We start from the raw sequence: 18,579 nt of genomic DNA, 5'->3' as shown, positions 1-18,579 counted from the left end.
GATTCTGCAGAGGAGCCGATGGTGGAGGCATCAGTTTGAAAAGGTGGGCAAGTAAGTTTCTGCAACTGGGAAAAAGAAAGACGCATTAGAAAATTAAACCTCTTCATGTGTGTACCATTTTGATGTAGGTGGTTTCACTTAACCTAGCTTAATTTTTACAAGAAAGTCATGTACTGGAACAAGATATTAACATATCTTCATGGGAAAACCTCAGGATTTCAGTTTCTTTGTTGCTACTTCACTAATTGTTTTCAAGCACCCTAGCTTGAAAGTAAAGCTCATAGTTCTCAAGATTTGAACATGGTGTGAGGGATATCACTGCCTATGTGAATCACTGCTGTGAATCCTACTGCCGCTTCTCCCTGGCTAGCCTTGCAATGTGTATGCTGCCTTATACTGTACTGTCATTTCTGGTAAGCAGGTTATTTGTGCCTATAATAAAGGAGTCAGCTGATTGTTTCACTACTGGGAAAACTGGAATGTTGGCTAATATTATAAAAAATCAACCTATACAGTAAGCAAGTAGCAATCTGAGAGGCAAAGTGTACATTTTAGACAAACCTGGCCAACTGAATGAGTAAAAGGGATGAACTGAAATTCAGTTCTCTGACCCCCCCCTGCCCCATCTTTCAGAGCATGAGGCTTTGGCACAGGTTTGGGGGCAACGTTGGTTTTTCCTGCATACTGAATTTATAGGATCAGCAAAGTGACACCTGATACAGGGCTCAATTTGTATCAGGGCTGGGGCCCAAAATCTGTTCTAAGTAATGGGACATAGCCCTGGTATTATAAAGAATGCTTCTAAATATGAACAGAATGATCTCCAACAATGGCAACAACCAGTCCCTGTGCTTTGGAAAGTAACAGGAAAAGACCAAACAGAGTGTTCTCTGTACTAAGGAACATCCCATCAAAAGAGGCCTTAAGACTAGTCCTGCTGTGCTGACTTTTTAAGAAGAGGATGCAAGATGGCTCTTTGGGGATGGGGGAAGGCTGCTGCAGTTTAAAATAATGTGATCATAATGGCAGGTTAACTGTCAAGTTTTTATCCTGGCTTTGAAATGTTTGGCTTCGGATATATTTTAATTTTGCCTTTTATTATTTTAAACCCCTTGGAGCAAGTGTTTAATAAAGTGGTATTTCAGTAAATAAAACTCAACCACCCCTTAAAGAGTTAGCCCCAACTGTTTGGCTACATGCAATGACTTTATTAATATGCTTTTGAGAACTGTTGTGGGCTCCTGTCCCTGTCACTTACCTGATGCTGACAAAATGAGAGCAAGGAAAAGAAGGGCCAGACATAACTGGAAAGGGAGCAGATATGCTACAGAAACCAAGGCAGGATGATTGACTGGGTTTTCTGCTAGCACTAGCTCTGAGCGTACAGAATAAGGTGCAATAATAAAACATACGTACCCCCCCCCCACACTAACCTTGGGAACTTTGTTTTAGAATGGTGTCTCCTCTGTGATTCCCATCTTGCAAAAATCAGACTGTCAACTCAGCTGCATACAGGGGAGGTTTGATATCCTCACCACAGGAACTGCAAGGTTCCTGAAGTTTAAGAGGCATTGCACCTTTGCTTCCAGACTTTCAAAAAGACCCTTATACTGAGGGTTTTATAATAGTGTAAAAAATAAAACCAGACCACTAACCAACTAGTTAAAAAACCGATAGTACTCTTTGTAAGGTGTTTTTGGGCCCTGTCAGCATGATCCAGACAGGTTGTTACCTCAGTATTCACCAAGAGTTGACCTTGAAGGGCCTCGGGAAAGCTGCACTCCACGGGGCTACGATCCTTCCGGTTCACTCTCTTCTGCCAGGTACAAAGCCAGATCAAGTTGCAGTCACAGCACCACTTGTTCCCTGTCAGATACAGAGTGGAGAGATATTTCAGTGAGGTTAGAGAGGAGAGTGACTCCAAACTTGTTCCTCAGGCTTAAGAGCTCAAGTCTGCGTAGCCGTTTGAAGGCTGAGCCAGTGATGTTCTCCAGAGGCAAGTTATCCAAGAAGAGTTGTCTCAGGGAGCTGAGTTTCTTCCCAAAAGAGAGCTGTGAGCTCCCCAATCGGGTTGCCGCTAAGATGTAGGTTGGAGAGTGCCACAGAGGTGCGGATGGCCGCGGGCACAGTTTTTAGCTGGTTCTGATCCAGGTAGAGGGTGCACAAACTGCTTGGGAGAGCTCTGGCTGACAGGTTGGCAATAAGGTTAGCACTGAGGTAAAGGTGGCGTAGCTGCTGGAAACCTCTGAAGGTCTGGTCTGAAAGTTCAGTCAGCAGGTTGTAGCTCAAGTCCAGGACGCTCAGTTGCTCCAAAGAGGCAAATGCACCTAAAAAAGAAAGCGAGTGACAGCTGGGCCTCCTACTTATTTTCATGGGTATAAGTATTTAATAAATCTGGTTTGCTTCTGGACCTTGTAGTAGGCTACCTCAGAATGCCAGATGCAGGGGACTGGCAACAGGATGCAGGTATCGTCTTGTGCGCTCCCTGAAGCATCTGGTGGGCCACTGTGAAATACAGAAAGCTGGACTAGATGGGCCTTTGGCCTGATTCAGCAGGGCTCCTCCTGGAGCAAATTTCTCCATCTTTTAACTATTGGTTTTCCTTCAGCATTGTGACAGCATTTCCTGTCTTAGTAGGCTACTCCTAGTAACTTAGTATTCTTTTAGATTTGTGTTTTTAGCTTCTGGAAAAATGCATAACTTTCCACCTGCAATTTAGCAACACTGTTTCTACAAGTGGGCTGCTGTGTTACTATATAATGCTATAGACTTGCTAAAGCAGTGGTTCCCAACCTTTAGGAGCTCAGGGACCACTAAGGCAAAATTTTGAGACAGTGGGGACCACATGCAACCCCCCCCTCGCACACAAAAAACAATTAAATTTGTAATAAGAGGATTATTTAATAATGTGATGGTTGTGCTTGCATGTGCTTCACTAGCTGTGAAAGTCTTGTATTTACACGGAATACATGGAATACATAATAATTCCCCCCCAACTCAGAGGTTTTCACACCCACCCAATTCAATCCAGTCTCTTTTCCCCCACACCAGACCACATTATGCACAGCCCTTGTCTCTTTTAAGTGTGGAAAAATACCTAAAAAAGGGAGAAGGTAAGCACAAGGGGATTATAGACAAGTCATGCAAGGTAGTTAAATGAGCCAACAAAAAGCACACACATCCCTCCACAGTTCCTTTTGTTACACAGCCCTGGCCCTGCTCTTCCCCCCCCCCCCTTGTGAGGTCAGAGTCCTTAGGAAAGTGTTCAACACAATTTAGGCAGGTGCGTCCTGAAGGAGAAGAGACATGTGAAGGAAGCACCAGCTCAGAGAGACATCTCACAATGGCTGCTGCATGTCTCAGGAAGAAAAGTCCTTTTGATGTGCACTGCAAGGCCTTTAGGGGGGAAAAAGCCTCTCTTCACTTCCTGTTCTAATTACTGTCATGCTCTAGCTGTGGACTACTTTGGTTGGAGCTAAGTGTGTGAGCAAGCCTATAGGTAGGCTGCAGCCACAAAACAACAGCTGCCTACTCTGCCATTAGTCTGTGGAACTCCTTGCCCCAGGATGTGATGATGGTGTCGAGACTAGATGCCTTTAAAAAGGGATTGGAGAAATTTCTGGAGACGTACATCACAGCCACAGTGTGACTAAGAGCCCCATTCTAGGCATGTCTACTCAGAAGTAAGTCCCATTATAGTAACAGGGACTTACTCCAAGGTAAGCATGCATAGGATTGAAGTCTGAGGAGATGGGGGAACTGGCCAAGTGTGGGGTGGGGGAGGGCTCCCCATGGACAAAGCTGCTGCTGCTCTCTGAGGAGGAAGAAGAGTCAGGGGTTACACCTGCTGTACTTGGCTACAGTGGTGCCTGTTCTGCAACTTCTGGGATTGCTTCTCCCCAGGTGGGCAATTTGCAATAAGGCAGCAGAGATGCTGCCTGTTTCCCTCTCCAAAAGGGGTGCCAAAACCTGGTTGCCTGGATCCATTGCTCCACCCCTGGGTGTTAGAAGAGCACATCCAGGGGGCCCAATCCTGCCAACTGGGGAGAGGGTACCAGGGCTGGGGGTTGAGCATACTGTTTCTCCCCACTCCTGCTGCCACACTGCCTCCAACTCCCTTCCTCTGTGTTCCCTGGCCAGCTGGAGTCCGGACTACCAGGGAAATCGCATCCAGAGAAACCCACTCCCATGGAAACCCCGCCAGCCAGCGATACCTTTGGGAGCCTGTTCCTCCTCCTTATTACTCCCATTCCTCCCCTCCTGAGGCCCCCTCCTCCTCTTCAGGTGGCGGCCTGCCTGCCCACCTGCCCAAGAGACTTCCCAGGCTGGCTGCAGTCCTAATTTGACTGCTGAAAAACCAGGCTGCGAGGGCTCACCTCAAGGCACAGGGTCAAGGAATGGAGGCAGCAGGCTGGAGGCAGCAGTGGCAGGGCACCTCTCCTCTGCATGCAGCTGAGCCAGGAGGCTGCACAAACGTGCGCACCTTACAAGGCGCCTGCGCTTCACTTTTTCTCGTGTCTGGGCACTCACAGACAAGGAGGGAAGGGAGGTGGAGGGGGAGGCAGGAGACGGAGAAAGGCTATGCTCTGATTGGCTCTGAGCTGCTCTGATTGGATGCTGGTGCTGCAGAGGCTTTTTTCTTCCTGGAAGGGCATTTTTTTCTTTTTTCACCAGAGAGGTCACGGACCACCTGGGAGGGCACTGCGGACCACCAGTGGTCTGCGGACCACGGGTTGGGAACCCTAGTGCTAAAGGAACCTCAGCTGTTCTTGTCCCAGAAGCCTAGAGGAAAGTAGAAAATCACACGGATAACTGTACTATACTTCCTTTAGTGTCAAAGAGAATGCAAGAAGCAATGAGAGGCACAATAAGGGAGAGCACAAGAAAAGGCAATTCCACCATTTATTTATACACTGTGTTTTGCTCAAACTGCTCTATGGGGGCTTACAATAACAGAAAACAACCCAGGAGTCACTGAGCCCTCTGGCCATGACTTCACTCGCTTCTCTAGTCCCCATGGCAGCTGCCGCAGATTCCTTTTCAGGCAGGGAGAAAGAGGCAAACTCCCTATAGCTGCTCCATTTTGTGGTCACTGGTCCTGGCTAGACTGATCTCCCCCCCCCCTTCCCATGGTGTCCTTTGGGGGGGGGGAGATTACAACTTCCCAGGGGCCCTTAATCTAACCTATTAAGTTAATCATAGCAAAAAATTCACAAATGGGAATATCATGGCTATCACCATACTTAACTGCTGTCAAGAGGAAATTTCCTTCCAGTGAAACACTTTGAGCCATTCTCATGTAAGCTCATAGTGGGTCTGAACTAGATAGTTCCTGTGTATTAACAGTTGGTACTTTTCTGAGTCTTATGTGTCCTGCTGCTCTATCCTTTTCCCCATGTCCCTTGCTAAATGCATCCTCCTCCTAAGACTTCAGGGACATTTCTTTTTCTGACACAGCCTTGTTTTGGTGTTCCCCCAGTTAAGGAATACCTGGAGAAAGGTAAGCAATCCGGTTGTGCTCTAGATGGAGGAAGGCTAGATTGGTCAGGTTTCCAAATACCCCTTCTGAGATCCCTGTGAGGAGACAGCTGTCCAGATGGAGGTGGTACAAATTCTTCACACCCTGGAAGGCTCCTGGCGCAATCTGATGTATGCAGCTCTTTCCCAGGTACAGAGTGCTGAGCTCAGGCAACTCTGGGGAAAAAGGCTGGTAGGAGCCTATCAAACTGATTGAACTGCAGGTTGAGTTCCACAGTGGCTGGAGGGATGCCAGGGGGAAGAGAAGAGAGGCTGGTATTGAGGCAGTGGACAAACCTTTCAGAGAAAGAGCAGGTGCAGTTGAGGGGGCACTGGGAGCCCTGCAGGAGTTCAAGAGTAGCAAAGAGCGGAGTCAGCAGCAGCAACAGTAGAGTGTAGACCATGGTCTCGTGTTGCCCCAGAAGGCCCTGCTCAGCAATTGAAAGCAGAAAGATTAATACATGATGAAATTTACCGGAAAGGGAACTTTTCAGCAGCACTGGTCTGCGTGATTTTCTGGTCAGGGGCACAAGACCATCATGCACATGCAACACTTGTCACCTCTCATCTAAAGTGCTTTGACAAAGACATATGGTAGTACCTGAAGAACTATCTGAGGACTAAATATTCATTGCAGAGAGCCACTCATTGCATGTCCACTCAATAGGCCTTCAAAAGGTGTTAAACCCGTTCAAGCTTTTTATTCACTTGTGCTCTAGCTATTATCTCTGTTGCGCTACACTGCCAGTTCTTCCCTGTTCCTGTTATCCAGTCTTGAAAAGGGCTGCACTGAGCCTGAGTTCGGTGTTTACCAGTCTCCAAGCCTTGGAGTTTTTGGAAGTTCAGCCACACAGTGCTTAATTGATACATCTGGAAGTTTTGCAGAAGGTGAAGCTCTACTTACTTTACTGGCTGTTAATAGATGCCTTTGCATACCGATGCCCATGTGATATGTGCATATCTTAGCCCATGTGATATGACCTCTGTGACTGGATAGACATCAGCTAAGACTTCAACCTACAAGCGCTTGATTTTTTTCAGTAGTATGATTGCAGCACTGCCATAGACTGTTCTCATCCCTCTCCTTTCCTGTGTAACCAAAATCTCTAATTTTCCTCTTGCCATCATCATCCCACCCGTTTTCTCTTCTATGCTGGTTTGCTTTCTTCCATGAAGTCTATCCTGAGGTTCTGTTTAGTTTTGAGCAGAGTGAACACACATAGTTGGGAGGGGGTTGAGGGGGGGAGCTCAGGGCTTCCTCCTTTTGTTCTGTCTTTGGCAAATGGTTCAGCAATCTGGACAGCCGGAACAACTGGCATGGGACCTTCTTGCCCTTGGTTTATTTGTGTCTGATGGGGTCTGAACAGGCTCTGTTTTAAAATTAGCTTTGCTAGACTATGACAGCCTGAGAATAGCCCTCTATTCTCTGTGTATACATAAGCTGAGGTCCAAAGTCTTTATGAATATGAAAGACAGGAAACTGTGAAAAGGTCCTCTTTATTTTCTTTGTCCTTCCTGAGTGAGTGTAGTCATTTAGTTTAAACCATTTCTGCTCAACGCTGCAAATATGCAACAGGGACCAAATGTGTACACCTGTGGGCCGGGCAAAAATTTAAGAGAGCCATACAGTTGGTATTTGGTCCTGACCTGGCCTGCTGTTGAGCCAGTTCGGGGCCTGACTCCCTTCACTCCTGAGCAACAGCAGAGACCATCCACCTGCCTGCCTGATGCCTGACCAACATGGCTTATCAAGCTTCGAGGGACAAAGGCTGGCAGAGTGGACAGGGAGGGTTGTTAATATATCTGATGGAGGGGGTGTGGCCTGGCTTTAAAACAGGCTGTGATACTGAAGAAAACCCTTCCTGGATTCCACTGTGTAGTTCACCAAGTGATACAAAGTAAATCAATATGTCTCTGTGGTGTAGCAGTGTCAATTGTATTCCCATGTAATTAGTAGCCCCTCCCCCCCTTCAGTACTACTATGCAGGAGTCAGGAAAGCATTGTATTCAACTCATGATCTTTTCAAAGGGGGAGGAAAAGGTGGCTTTCTCTCTTGCTCAGTGGTAAGGCACTTCACCAGATGAAGTTCTTCCTCTTGTGTCAGGCTGGTTTTGATTTTCTTTTAGGAAGACAGCAAAGGCTATTTCATCCTCCTGAACAAACTACAAGTGGCAAATTGACAAATACAGTAGTCATGCACTGGTGATGAATGGAAGTTGGCTTGGGGGCTGCTGCACACAGGCTGTTTTATATGGTGTTGAGGCTTTCTTTCAGAGGGTTGTTTCTGTAATGTTAGCTTGTTTTAGTGTTAGTGCTTGTATGATTTGAGATTGTAATTAAAGCTCTTTGGAACTGCAGGGTGGGGTAGGGGACTCTAAAATAAACTTCAGCACAAGTATTTCCTTAGAGTTCTGAGCCTTTATACAAAAACAACAAACAGTACATATAAGGTCCTAAAATAGCTAAGTGTGTGAATAGGACAGTTGTAGCATGTCGTTGGCAATATAATGTGCATTAATAGATGCCAGTGCTAATTGCACAACCCCAGAACACATGTTTGCAAGGATGGTCCTTGCACACAGTCTAAGCATTAGATGATTTAAATGAAATAAAATGCCATGCACTTGCTGGGAAAAAAGTTGCCTAGTAGTTTCTCTGTGATGCCACATTCTTTCAGGTTAAAGATTTTAGGTTGCAATCCTATCCATGCTTACCTGGGAGTAAGCCCCCTTGACTATAATGGGACTTACTTCTCAGTAAACATGCATAGGATGGGGCTGTGGGGGAGAAAGAAAGGCACACACAGAGTCTGGAAGAGCCCTTGCATTGTATATCTACTTGCACATATATTAGTCCCATTAATAAGTATCCCCCCAGCCACTGGCGTAGCAATAAATTTTGAAGTATGTGTCATGGCCATCCCCCAGCCACACCCCATTAAGATTTTAACAAAAAAAAAACTTTAATGAAAAAATGTAAAGTGTTTTTCTTCTGGTAGGACTTATTTCTACTTTGAAACTTACTGCATTTCATTTAAAGTTCTAACTCATTTTATCTTCAACACTTGGAGTGGTTGCAACAGTTTTGAAACAATATCTAAAAAAAATTTTTTTAATGGGATTACAAAAATATCCCAAATCAGTATAAAAGGCATTACAATGTGTGGCATGAATTATGCGTGTTTACTCAAAAACAAGCCACACTGTGTTCAACAGGATTTAATCACAAGTAAATTGGCATAGGATTGTAGCTTTGATATCACTACATATTGCTTCTCAGGTAGTCCTTGGAAAAGACAGTGACCTAGGGCACCAATAATCTATATCCCCAGGTACATTTCTCAGTTTGCCTCCTGAACCTGAAGTGTCTTCCAAGGTCCTTTTGAAAAAAAGTTTTAAAGGCAACACCTGAATGCTCCTGCTGAAGACATCACTACTCTCACTGTAGGAAAATCCTAAAATTGTCGTGCTCCATTGCTCTCAGCATATCCACTGCCATTTGTTTGCCAAGCAGTCATGAAGGCTCTGAACTGCTTGGATGATCCAGTCTGTGCTTTAAGAAATCCTGTGCTAAATTACACACAGAAAAGACACATGCACCCCACATCACTTCAGCCTCAGTGCTATTTTTTACTCTCTAAGGTGCCCCTCTCTTGCATCTTTTGCTGGTTTTGCAAATCTGTTATGGTCATTTATTTTGACTAGTGAATCTCCCTTACCTGGTGTGTTGCTTCTTGTTAACCCTGGGCTGGAGCCTGCCTCACTGTGCAGCACTGATTCAACCACTCCCTCCACTCTCTCCTATGTTCCCTTGAGCCCCACCTGCTGAAGGAAACTGCATAGAGGCACAAGTGTTTCCTTCTATTGTTTTTGGTGAAGATGGTGACAGAATTGACCTGGGGGAAAGCAGGAGCCAATGCAAATAAGTGGGGCCCAGCATTTTAAAGCATCTAGTGCTATTTTTGGCAAATACTGTCAGCAACATGCATAGGTTGTATTTTAAACAAGCAAAGGATGCTTATATGAGTATTTCTCCTTTTCTTTTCTGAAAGCATTGGTAAATTTATTTATATTCTGCATTTCCACCCAGCTTAGGGGCCCTCAAGGCAGCTTACAAAATATTTCAATATAATAGATAAAACAATGCTAAAACATTAATAAAAACAATTAAGACCATAAAACAGTAAGACACAGTTGGATCATTAAAAGATGTTTCATAAAAAGCACCAGCTTTTTATCAGTGTCAGTGTTTAAAAGCTTCCTTAAATAAAAAAGTCTTGAGACCCCCCTGAAAGAGGGGTCTCTAAAGAGGAAGCTGTTCTCAATTCCAAGGGGAGAGAATTCCATAAATGGGGCACCACCCCTGAGAAGGGCCTGTTTCTTGCAGCCATTCCTTCACCTCTACTGCTGGCAGCACAGTTGGAAGTGACCCCTCTGAAGATCTGAGAGTAGGATTATATGGAAGGAGGCAGTCCCTCAAATACCCTGGGCCCAAGCCCTGAAAGGCTGCTAATATTTTATACTTGTGTTACCTTTAGAATGTAAACCTTTGTAGATTGAAATATCTCTTAGTGTTTGCCAACTATAATAAAAAAAACCCTTGGCAGAAAAAGTAGGAGACTAACAGCCCAATCCTATCCAATTTTCCAGTGCTGGTGCTGCTGTGCCTATGGGATATGCACTGCTTCCTGTGTTGGGGGTGCAGTCACAGAGGCCTCCTTAAGGTTTGGGAACATTTGTTCCCTTACCCGGGCACTGCATTGTGGTTGTATTGGTGTTGGAAAGTGGATAGGATTGGGCTGTTAGGTTGCAATCCTAACCACACTTTCCTGAGAGTAAGCCCCATTGAACAAAATAGGACTTACTTCTGAGTACACCTCGTTAGGATTGTGCCCTAATTAATGCTAGGCTGTACATGTGCTACAAAATAGAATGGCGACTGTTTGCTATTCTGCAATTCAGAACCCACACCAATTATAATTAATCATGGTCAATTTCCTATTCTGTTCACTATGTCCAAACAATTCCACATAAATTCCCATTAAATTCAGTTTCACATCTTACCGTAAATATCATTATGATTCAAATTTATACCCCACAAAAATCTGGGCCCAAAGCAACTTACACAAATGCAATTAAACAAAACAATTTTGGGGGTGGGGTGGGGTTGGCCCACTCACTGATTCTTTTCTCATGATGGGCTGTGGGAGGGCAGCAGCGGGCAGTGCTTTCTGTCAGTGATCCCACCAGGTGGAACAATGGGCGGCGGGGGGGGGGGGGGGGGAGGACAAGGGGATGGCTTTGGCTAGGTGCCCACCAAACCCTTTCTCTGACACAATCCTGTAAATCAGGCCAGCATATGGCAAATTAAAGGAGCCTAAGAGATGGTGGGTTGTTTAAGTTCATCTAGTAAGTTTGTGGCTATGGTGAGATCTCTGGCGCTCAGCTGCCTCTCCCAACTTTTTCACTGGATTTGTTCACCTGTCTGTAACAGTAACATAACAGCAGAAGGTTTTTCCAGTGAGTTTTTTCTCCATTCCAGGATGAGTTTCACCTGTTAATATGTGGTGGGTGGGTCGGTGCCAAAAGCACAGATGAAGGGCTGAAGAGAGAGGAGACTTGCTCTTAACCTCTTTGCAACATCAGCTTTCATGACAAATATAATTTGTTAGTAGGTTCCAGACAGCACAGTTAATGCATCGCATTAAACACATTGCTTTTATTAATAAAAATATTTATAATTTGGTGCTCTTCTCACACAGCAGCTATAAGGCCATGGTATGGCTATTTACACACTCCGCACTCAAAAGCAACGTGATGTACGCTTTTCAGCCGCACTAGACGCTGTTCCAGAAGCTTTCAGAGCGCGATACCATAGCCTTTCGGGACTGAAGGTTGCCAACAACACAAACCCATTTACACCCCTTTTATGAGACGTAACAAGAGAGTAGCAGGTCAGAAATACGGGTGAAACAACAAAGCTGCAGGCAATCACTTTCATTCTATTCTTAAACTTCATAAGGTAGCTCTGCCGAAGCAGAGCCTCAAAAAATTAGTTACAAACTCATAAATGTTCCTCTCCACGGAAATCTTTAGTAAAAGGCGAAAGATTTATACGATCTGAAGAGAAACCAGAGTATAACCTATAGACCACGAGCGCCGCTATCAGGATCGCAGCGACAGCCTTGCAGGTAAGGGTGACCAAACAACTGCCCGCTACTTCCCACATTTCCTCGATGGTATGGCAGGGTTCTAAGTCTCAGGTCAAATTTCAGCCTCAAAATCAGAACTCCACGTTTTTAAAACGCTTCAGACTCCTCCAAGGAACCACTTTTTCGCGCAAGACATGATGGGCATGCAAATGAGAAATCACGCCCCTTTTTATGCTGCGTTGACTTCGTTGCTGCTCGGCTTCTCTCGCGAAGGTTGTCGGGCGACGAGAGTCATTGCGCATGCGCAGAGCTGCGGCTGAGAGGAAGGTGGAACTACGATGGGTTTCAGTACAGTGGAGTTGATTGATGGAAGCGCAGGCCCTCAAACACCCTTCCCTCCTGGAACTGCAGAAAAGGCTGTGCATTGCCTGGAACAGAGAGTTGTTTGTAACTAACACTGGCATTAAATTTGCATATGTTCGTTGCTCTACTAACTGCAACTAGCATTTGATGCACCAGTGAAAGTGCTATTTGTGGAAGGGGGGCATGAATCTCATTCTCCAAACTGTTTGCCTTACAAGATGCCCCTTGTAAACTGTTGTTAAATGAACGCCTTCAAGCCATGAAAGGGCTGTCTGGCAGGGTGGCTGTAAAGTCCCACAGTGTTCAGCAGGCTTACTCCCAGGAAGACAATTGCAAATTTATATTGAGTAGATCAGTGGTTCCCAAACTGTGGGGCGGGACCCACTGGTGCATCACAACCTGATTTTGGGTAGGTGATGGAAAGATCAGATAACTAATTGCCCCAAGCCCTAAGGGGGCTCAAAAATCAGATACTGTAGCTGCTAATCACCCTGCAAAGAGCTGAACTCCTGCAGTTTGCAAGATAGTTGCCAACTGCCCTGCAAGGAGCTATGCTCCTGCAGTCTGTAAGCATGTGGAGTCTGTATACACTGGGAGCAAGTATAGTGTGTCCCTGGTCTGTCTCCCTGGCTATGGGCCGTCCTTCTTTGCCTCTTTGCCTCAGTCTGTTGGCAAAGTGTCTCTTCAAACCGGGAAAGGCCATGCTGCACAGCCTGCCTCCAAGCAGAACGCTCAGAGGCCAAGGTTTCCCATCTGTTGAGGTTCTTTCCTAAGGCTTTCAGATCCCTCTTGCAGATATCCTTGTAGCGCAGCTGTGGTCTACCTGTAGGGTGCTTTCCCTGCACTAGTTCTCCATAGAGGAGATCCTTTGGGATCCGACCATCGCCCATTCTCACGACATGACCAAGTCAACGCAGGTGTCTCTGTTTCAGCAGTGTATATACACTGGGGATTCCAGCTTGTTCCAGGACTGTGTTGTTTGGAACTTTGTCCAGCCAGGTGATACCGAGGATGCGTCGGAGGCAACGCATGTGGAAAGTGTTCAGCTTCTTCTCCTGTTGTGAGCGAAAAGTTCATGACTCACTGCAGTACAGAAGTGTACTCAAGACGCAAGCTCTGTAGACCTGGATCTTGGTATGTTCCATCAGCTTCTTGTTGGACTAGACTCTCTTTGTGAGTCTGGAAAATGTGGTAGCTGCTTTACCAAAGCATTTGTTTGGCTCGGTATCCAGAGAAAGAGTGTTGGAGATCGTTGAGCCAAGGTACACAAAGTCATGGATAACCTCCAGCTCATGCGCAGAGCTTGCAATGCAGGGAGGTGAGTCCACATCCTGAACCTGTGTTTTCTTCAGGCTGATTGTCAGTCCAAAGTCTTGGCAGGCCTTGCTAAAACAGTTCATGAGCTGCTGGAGGTCTTTGGCAGAGTGGGTGGTGACAGCTGCATCGTCGGCAAAGAGGAAGTCACGCAGACATTTCAGCTGGACTTTGGACTTTGCTCTCAGTCTGGAGAGGTTGAAGAGCTTTCCGTCGGATCTGGTCCAGAGATAGATGCCTTCTGTTGCAGTTCCAAAGGCCTGCTTCCCAAACAAGGTTGGCGCGAGCCCTGTTTCACTCCGCTTTGGATGTCAAAGGGGTCTGATGTGGAGCCATCAAAGACTACAGTGCCCTTCATGTCCTTGTGGAGAGACCTGATGATGCTGAGGAGCCTGGGTGGACATCCGATCTTGGGGAGAATCTTGAAGAGGCCATCCCTGCTGATCAGGTCGAAAGCCTTTGTGAGATCTATGAAGGCTACAAGGAGTGGCGGTTGTTATCTGCATTTCTCCTGCAGCTGTCTAAGGGAGAATACCATATTGGTGGTGGACCTGTTGGCTCGGAATCCGCACTGCGATTCTGGATAGACACTCTCTGCAAGTACCAGGAGCCTCTTCAGTGCAACTCTGGCAAACAGCTGTCCTACAACGCTAAGGAGAGAGATGCCACGGTAGTTATTGCAGTCACCGCTGTTGCCTTTGTTCTTGTACAGCATGAAGATGTTTGCATCCCTCATGTCCTGTGGCACTCCACCTTCTCTCCAGCAGAGGCAGAGGATTTCATGCAGCTCAGTGGTGATGATCTCTTTACAGCACTTTAGGACTTCAGCAGGGATGCTGTCTTTCCCAGGTGCCTTGCCAGAGTCGAGGGAGTCCAGGGCCACGTGAAGTTCTGCTAGGGTTGGTTCACTGTCAAGCTCCTCCAACACAGGCAGGCACTTGATGTTGTTCAGTGCTTCCTCGGTTATTGCATTTTCTCAGGAATATAGCTCAGAGTAGTGCTGCACCCAGCGTCCTATCTGCTGTGCCCGGTCCTGGATGACCTCGCCTGTGGCAGACTTCAGAGGGGCAGTTTTCTTCTGTGTTGGAGCTAGGGCCAGCTTGATACCGTCATACATCCCCTTGATGTTGCCCGTGTCAGCTGCTATCTGTATCTGGGAACAGAGTTGGAGCCAGTAGTCATTAGCACATCTCCTGGCAGTCTACTGGACTTTGCTGCGAGCAGCTCGGTAGACCTGCAGGTTGCGCTCACTGGGACAGGCTTTGTATGCTGCTAGAGCTCTCCTCTTTTCCTCAATGACCGGTGTCAACTCCTCAGGGTGGGCTTCAAACCAGTCTGCCATCTTGTTGATCTTCTTGCTGAATATGGACAAGGTGGTGTTGTAAATGGCGTTTTTGAAATGTTCCCATCTGTTGGATGCATCTGCATTGGCCGGGCCTGGAAGAGATTCCTCAAGCACTCATGCAAATTCCTCCATTTTTCCCTGGTCCCGGGTCTTGCTGGTGTCAAAGCGAGGTCTTCTTTCCTTTTTTGTGTGATACAGTTGCTTAGTTAGCAGTTTCACTCTGCTCACACCAAGGAGTGGTCAGTGTCGCAGGCAGCACCCTGATAACTGCTTGTGATCTTGATGCTGGGAAGGCTGGACTGTCTGGTGAGAATCAGGTCGAGCTTTGATCTTGGGTGTCTCCAAAAGACTCTATGTTGGGGCTTCATGTTGAAGAAGGTGTTGCTGATGCAGAGACCGTGATGACAGCAAAGCTCTAGCAGGCATTGGCCATTTTCTTTCATCCTCCCAGTGCTGAACTGGCCTAAGCAAGTGGGCCACGAACTGTGTTCAGCACCAACTCTAGCATTGAAATCGCCAAGGATTTCAACCTGTAGCAACCATCAATACAGTGTAACGGAGACAAGGAAAGCATGAACTTAGGGGAAAACTCTGTTAAATTAACAGCTCTGCTAAATTATCAGCTCAGCTAAAATGTCAAGGTAGTCCTATTAGTTGGCAATGTTTCTTGGCAGACTAACAAAGCATCTAGCTAGCTAACCACAGACACCTGCAAGAGATGAACTTTAGAAGACAGCACACATTTTAATTAGAAAAGCAAGCATCCTTGAACAAGTCAAAATGAGACAAGGCTACTCCCTCTTTGAAAGTAAGGAGGGGACGAGAAGATGAGAGGGACGGTGGAAAGTACCAGGGAAACTTCTGCCTTTGAAGGCTCTTTGTTTGAATTGCAACTGAAGTTGAAAAAGGGTACATATAGACAAAAGCTAAGACAAGATAGTCTTGCCCCAAATTGTAACCCACATTGGAGATATAGTAATTAGAAGCAGGCCATAAGGAACTATAAGGAACCAAAGTTGCTTGATTTTAGAAAAGTCTTAATAAAAGACAGGAAGCCTTAGTCTTGCAGAGAAGCTCACAGGTGTTCAAGTGTTTGGATTAACACAAGGGAAAGGTATGCAGAGATAAGATAACGGTACCAGGCCATCCTAATGAGGGATGAGTAAGTTCTGCCAAGAAAATATCTTATGAAGTCGGCCTTCACACCTGTCTTTGTGTTATACTGCTCTCTTTTAATGAGGTTAGTAAGATGACATGTCAAATTGCTCTTAATTGGAATGATGGATATGAATAAGGCTCAACACTGGGTAAAAGGAATTGTAGCACCCCCTACTGGTTTTTGAAAACTTTGTAATTCTGATTAGGGTGACCAGATCCAATGGAGGACAGAGTGTCTATATACCTTTAACCACTGTTTAGAAGAGGGCATTTTGGCAGGTGTAGCTCAACATGGAAAGGTTTAAAAAGCTACACTTGCCAAAATCCCCTCCTTTGTACACCAGTTAAAAGTATGAGCACTCTGTCCTCCATTGTATCTGATCTCCCTGATCTTGATAGAGTGTTATTTTAAAAAGTGGGTCCTGGTGCTCCAACGTTTGGGAACCATTAGAGTAGATAGTATGTTGCACTATGTAAGTAATTAAATCAGTGTGAATGTATGAATATTTCTATATTCATATACATGTGTACTGGACTGTCAAGGAAATATAAGTCTAAAGCAGCAATTTTCAACCAGTGTTTCATGACATGTTGGTGTGCTGTGATTGGTCCACAAGTGAGCTGCAGGAGTTTGGGGGAATGTCATTTATTAACAGGAGTATTGTGGGATGTGATTTCCTCCCCCCCTGCCCCCGCCAGCAGCATGGTTGTAAAAAAAAAACTTAATGGTGGGCCTTTATAATTTTAGCAGCTTGTCAGTATGCTGTGAGATGAAGAAGGTTGGCAGTCACTAGAAGTCTAAAGTCCGGTCTACCTCCTGCATCTCTCAACAAGTAATCTTGTCCCCTGCATCCTAGGAATATTTATCATTGAGTAGTCTTACTGCATTCAGCATTGGGTCATAGTCTTCAAAGTGGTGAGGCAGTTGTACACTAATCTTCTGGACTGTAGTTTATCTTTTCTACTTATGGTGATAGTGTTTCCCTATCAGTCTAGACTGGATATAATCTTGTGCCAATAAATCTCAAGTTCTCTTTATTTTATTTTCTAATTTGTTTTACTGGCGTTTGTACATAAACCCCAGAGAAAAAGAACATGTATGTTATGTACCACAAAGTAATTTACAAACAAAAAAACATAAAAAAAGAAACTGCCCAAATCCTAGGAAGTCCCATTATGGCTTCATACCTCTGTTCATGATTTACATACATGTACCCAATTTATAAATTATCTCATTATCTCCCCCTAAACACCCAGAAAAAAAATTACCTAAGGTTTTTACTAAGCATTTAATATTTTAAGTGACACCTAAAGCATGGAACAATTGCTCTGATTTTGACTGGGCTTGTGATAAAACTTCCCAGAAAGCAGACCAGTTAATCCAGGTTAACATTTTCCCAAACTAATTCATCCAGAATAGGCTGACTTTGTAGGGACTTTGTGGCCCTAGCTATTGAATTACATATACAGCTTTATCTGCATAGGGCCCAGAAACACTTTTTGTGATGTGTGGAGTGCAAATATATATCTCAGCCAATTCAGGTTCTTACATTCATGTTGAGAGTTGATTTAAGTCTCATGATGTCTATAGAGGAGCCATCAAGTGTTGCTATTAGCTTTTACTGAAATGTGCTCATGAAATTTGGAGTATCTAGTGGCAAAGCCAACCAGTAAATGAAAATCTGACACTTCATACCATTGTTTTTCAGGAATGTGCTGGAAGTGATCCCTGCACAGCAGGGATGATGACTAATGACAATTTAAAAAAAAAAACAATTCTTAAGATTCAACAAGTTTTGCATTGCAGTTGAGAAGGCGAAATGCACTTGAACAGGAAGTGGGGAAAATTATCCAGCTCTAGAAGAATCTTTTGAGACTCAAATTTTTATTTTCTTTAGTGTGTGTTTTTGCAAATAAATTACTTGCAAGCAAGAACTCCTGTGTCTTCATAAATGAAAGACTGTGTATGTTTGGTGAGTTTGACAGCTCGAAAGGAGGATTCTAGTATATGAGCTTCCTGGTTGTTTCTTTCCATTGGAAAGCAGGAATTTGCTCAGGCCCACAAACTATTACAAAGAATCCTGTGTGAGAATGAGCAGTTCTTGCCATCGGCTGCAATGACAGGCAGCAGGAGGGATTTGGAAAAGTAATGACTTGTGTGTGAGAACCCTCTCTCCTCCAGTTTTTGACTGCAATTTCAAACACAAAGGATATTTTGGTGCTGTGGTTTGTGTTGCATGGAGTGCTCTAGAGACAGTTCTGAAAAAAGGGACATCCATTATTATTATTATTATTATTATTATTATTATTATTATTATTATATTATAATAATTATTATATTATATTTATATATATATTTATAATATATATATATATTTATATATATATTTATTTATATATATTATATATATATAATTTATATTATATTATATAATATAATATTATAATTATATTATAATTATATTATAATATAATAATAATAATAATAATAATAATAATAATAATAATAATAATAATAAAAAAATTAATTAAAGCAACGCTTTAATTAGAGGCAGAATCATTGTTTCTGTGTGCCCTAGAGGAACATGTTCAAGTCCACCTTGTGTTCTGTGTCTTCCATCCCAAAAACAGTATCGGTCCCTGACTCCCCATGAAACATGAGCTCAATAAAATATACTGCTCCTAGGTTTGCAGTTTGCGCTTGCCTGCTGTAGGGATTCCTGCAGGTTA

General features: G+C 44.5%; 1 protein-coding gene and 1 non-coding gene across 2 annotated transcripts in view; one reads left to right on the top strand and one right to left on the bottom strand.

The window, feature by feature from the left end:
- Positions 1 to 17,740, top strand: part of RANGAP1 (Ran GTPase activating protein 1) — a 53,206-nt gene extending 35,466 nt beyond the window's left edge. Inside the window, exon 16 of the mRNA XM_066633697.1 lies at positions 17,559 to 17,740. Coding sequence (XP_066489794.1) covers positions 17,559 to 17,595 — 37 coding nt within the window. The 3' untranslated portion in view covers positions 17,596 to 17,740. The remainder of the gene's footprint in view (positions 1 to 17,558) is intronic.
- On the bottom strand, positions 11,542 to 11,657 carry LOC136657962 (U5 spliceosomal RNA). Its single transcript, XR_010794771.1, has one exon. It is a non-coding gene; the product is annotated as a U5 spliceosomal RNA (small nuclear RNA).
- Positions 17,741 to 18,579: the final 839 nt, after the last annotated feature.

Source organism: Tiliqua scincoides, chromosome 7, assembly GCF_035046505.1.
Source record: "Tiliqua scincoides isolate rTilSci1 chromosome 7, rTilSci1.hap2, whole genome shotgun sequence".
Classification (NCBI taxonomy): domain Eukaryota; kingdom Metazoa; phylum Chordata; class Lepidosauria; order Squamata; family Scincidae; genus Tiliqua; species Tiliqua scincoides.
The sequence above is the reverse complement of the archived record's forward strand: the minus strand, read 5'-3'. Positions and strand labels throughout refer to the sequence as shown.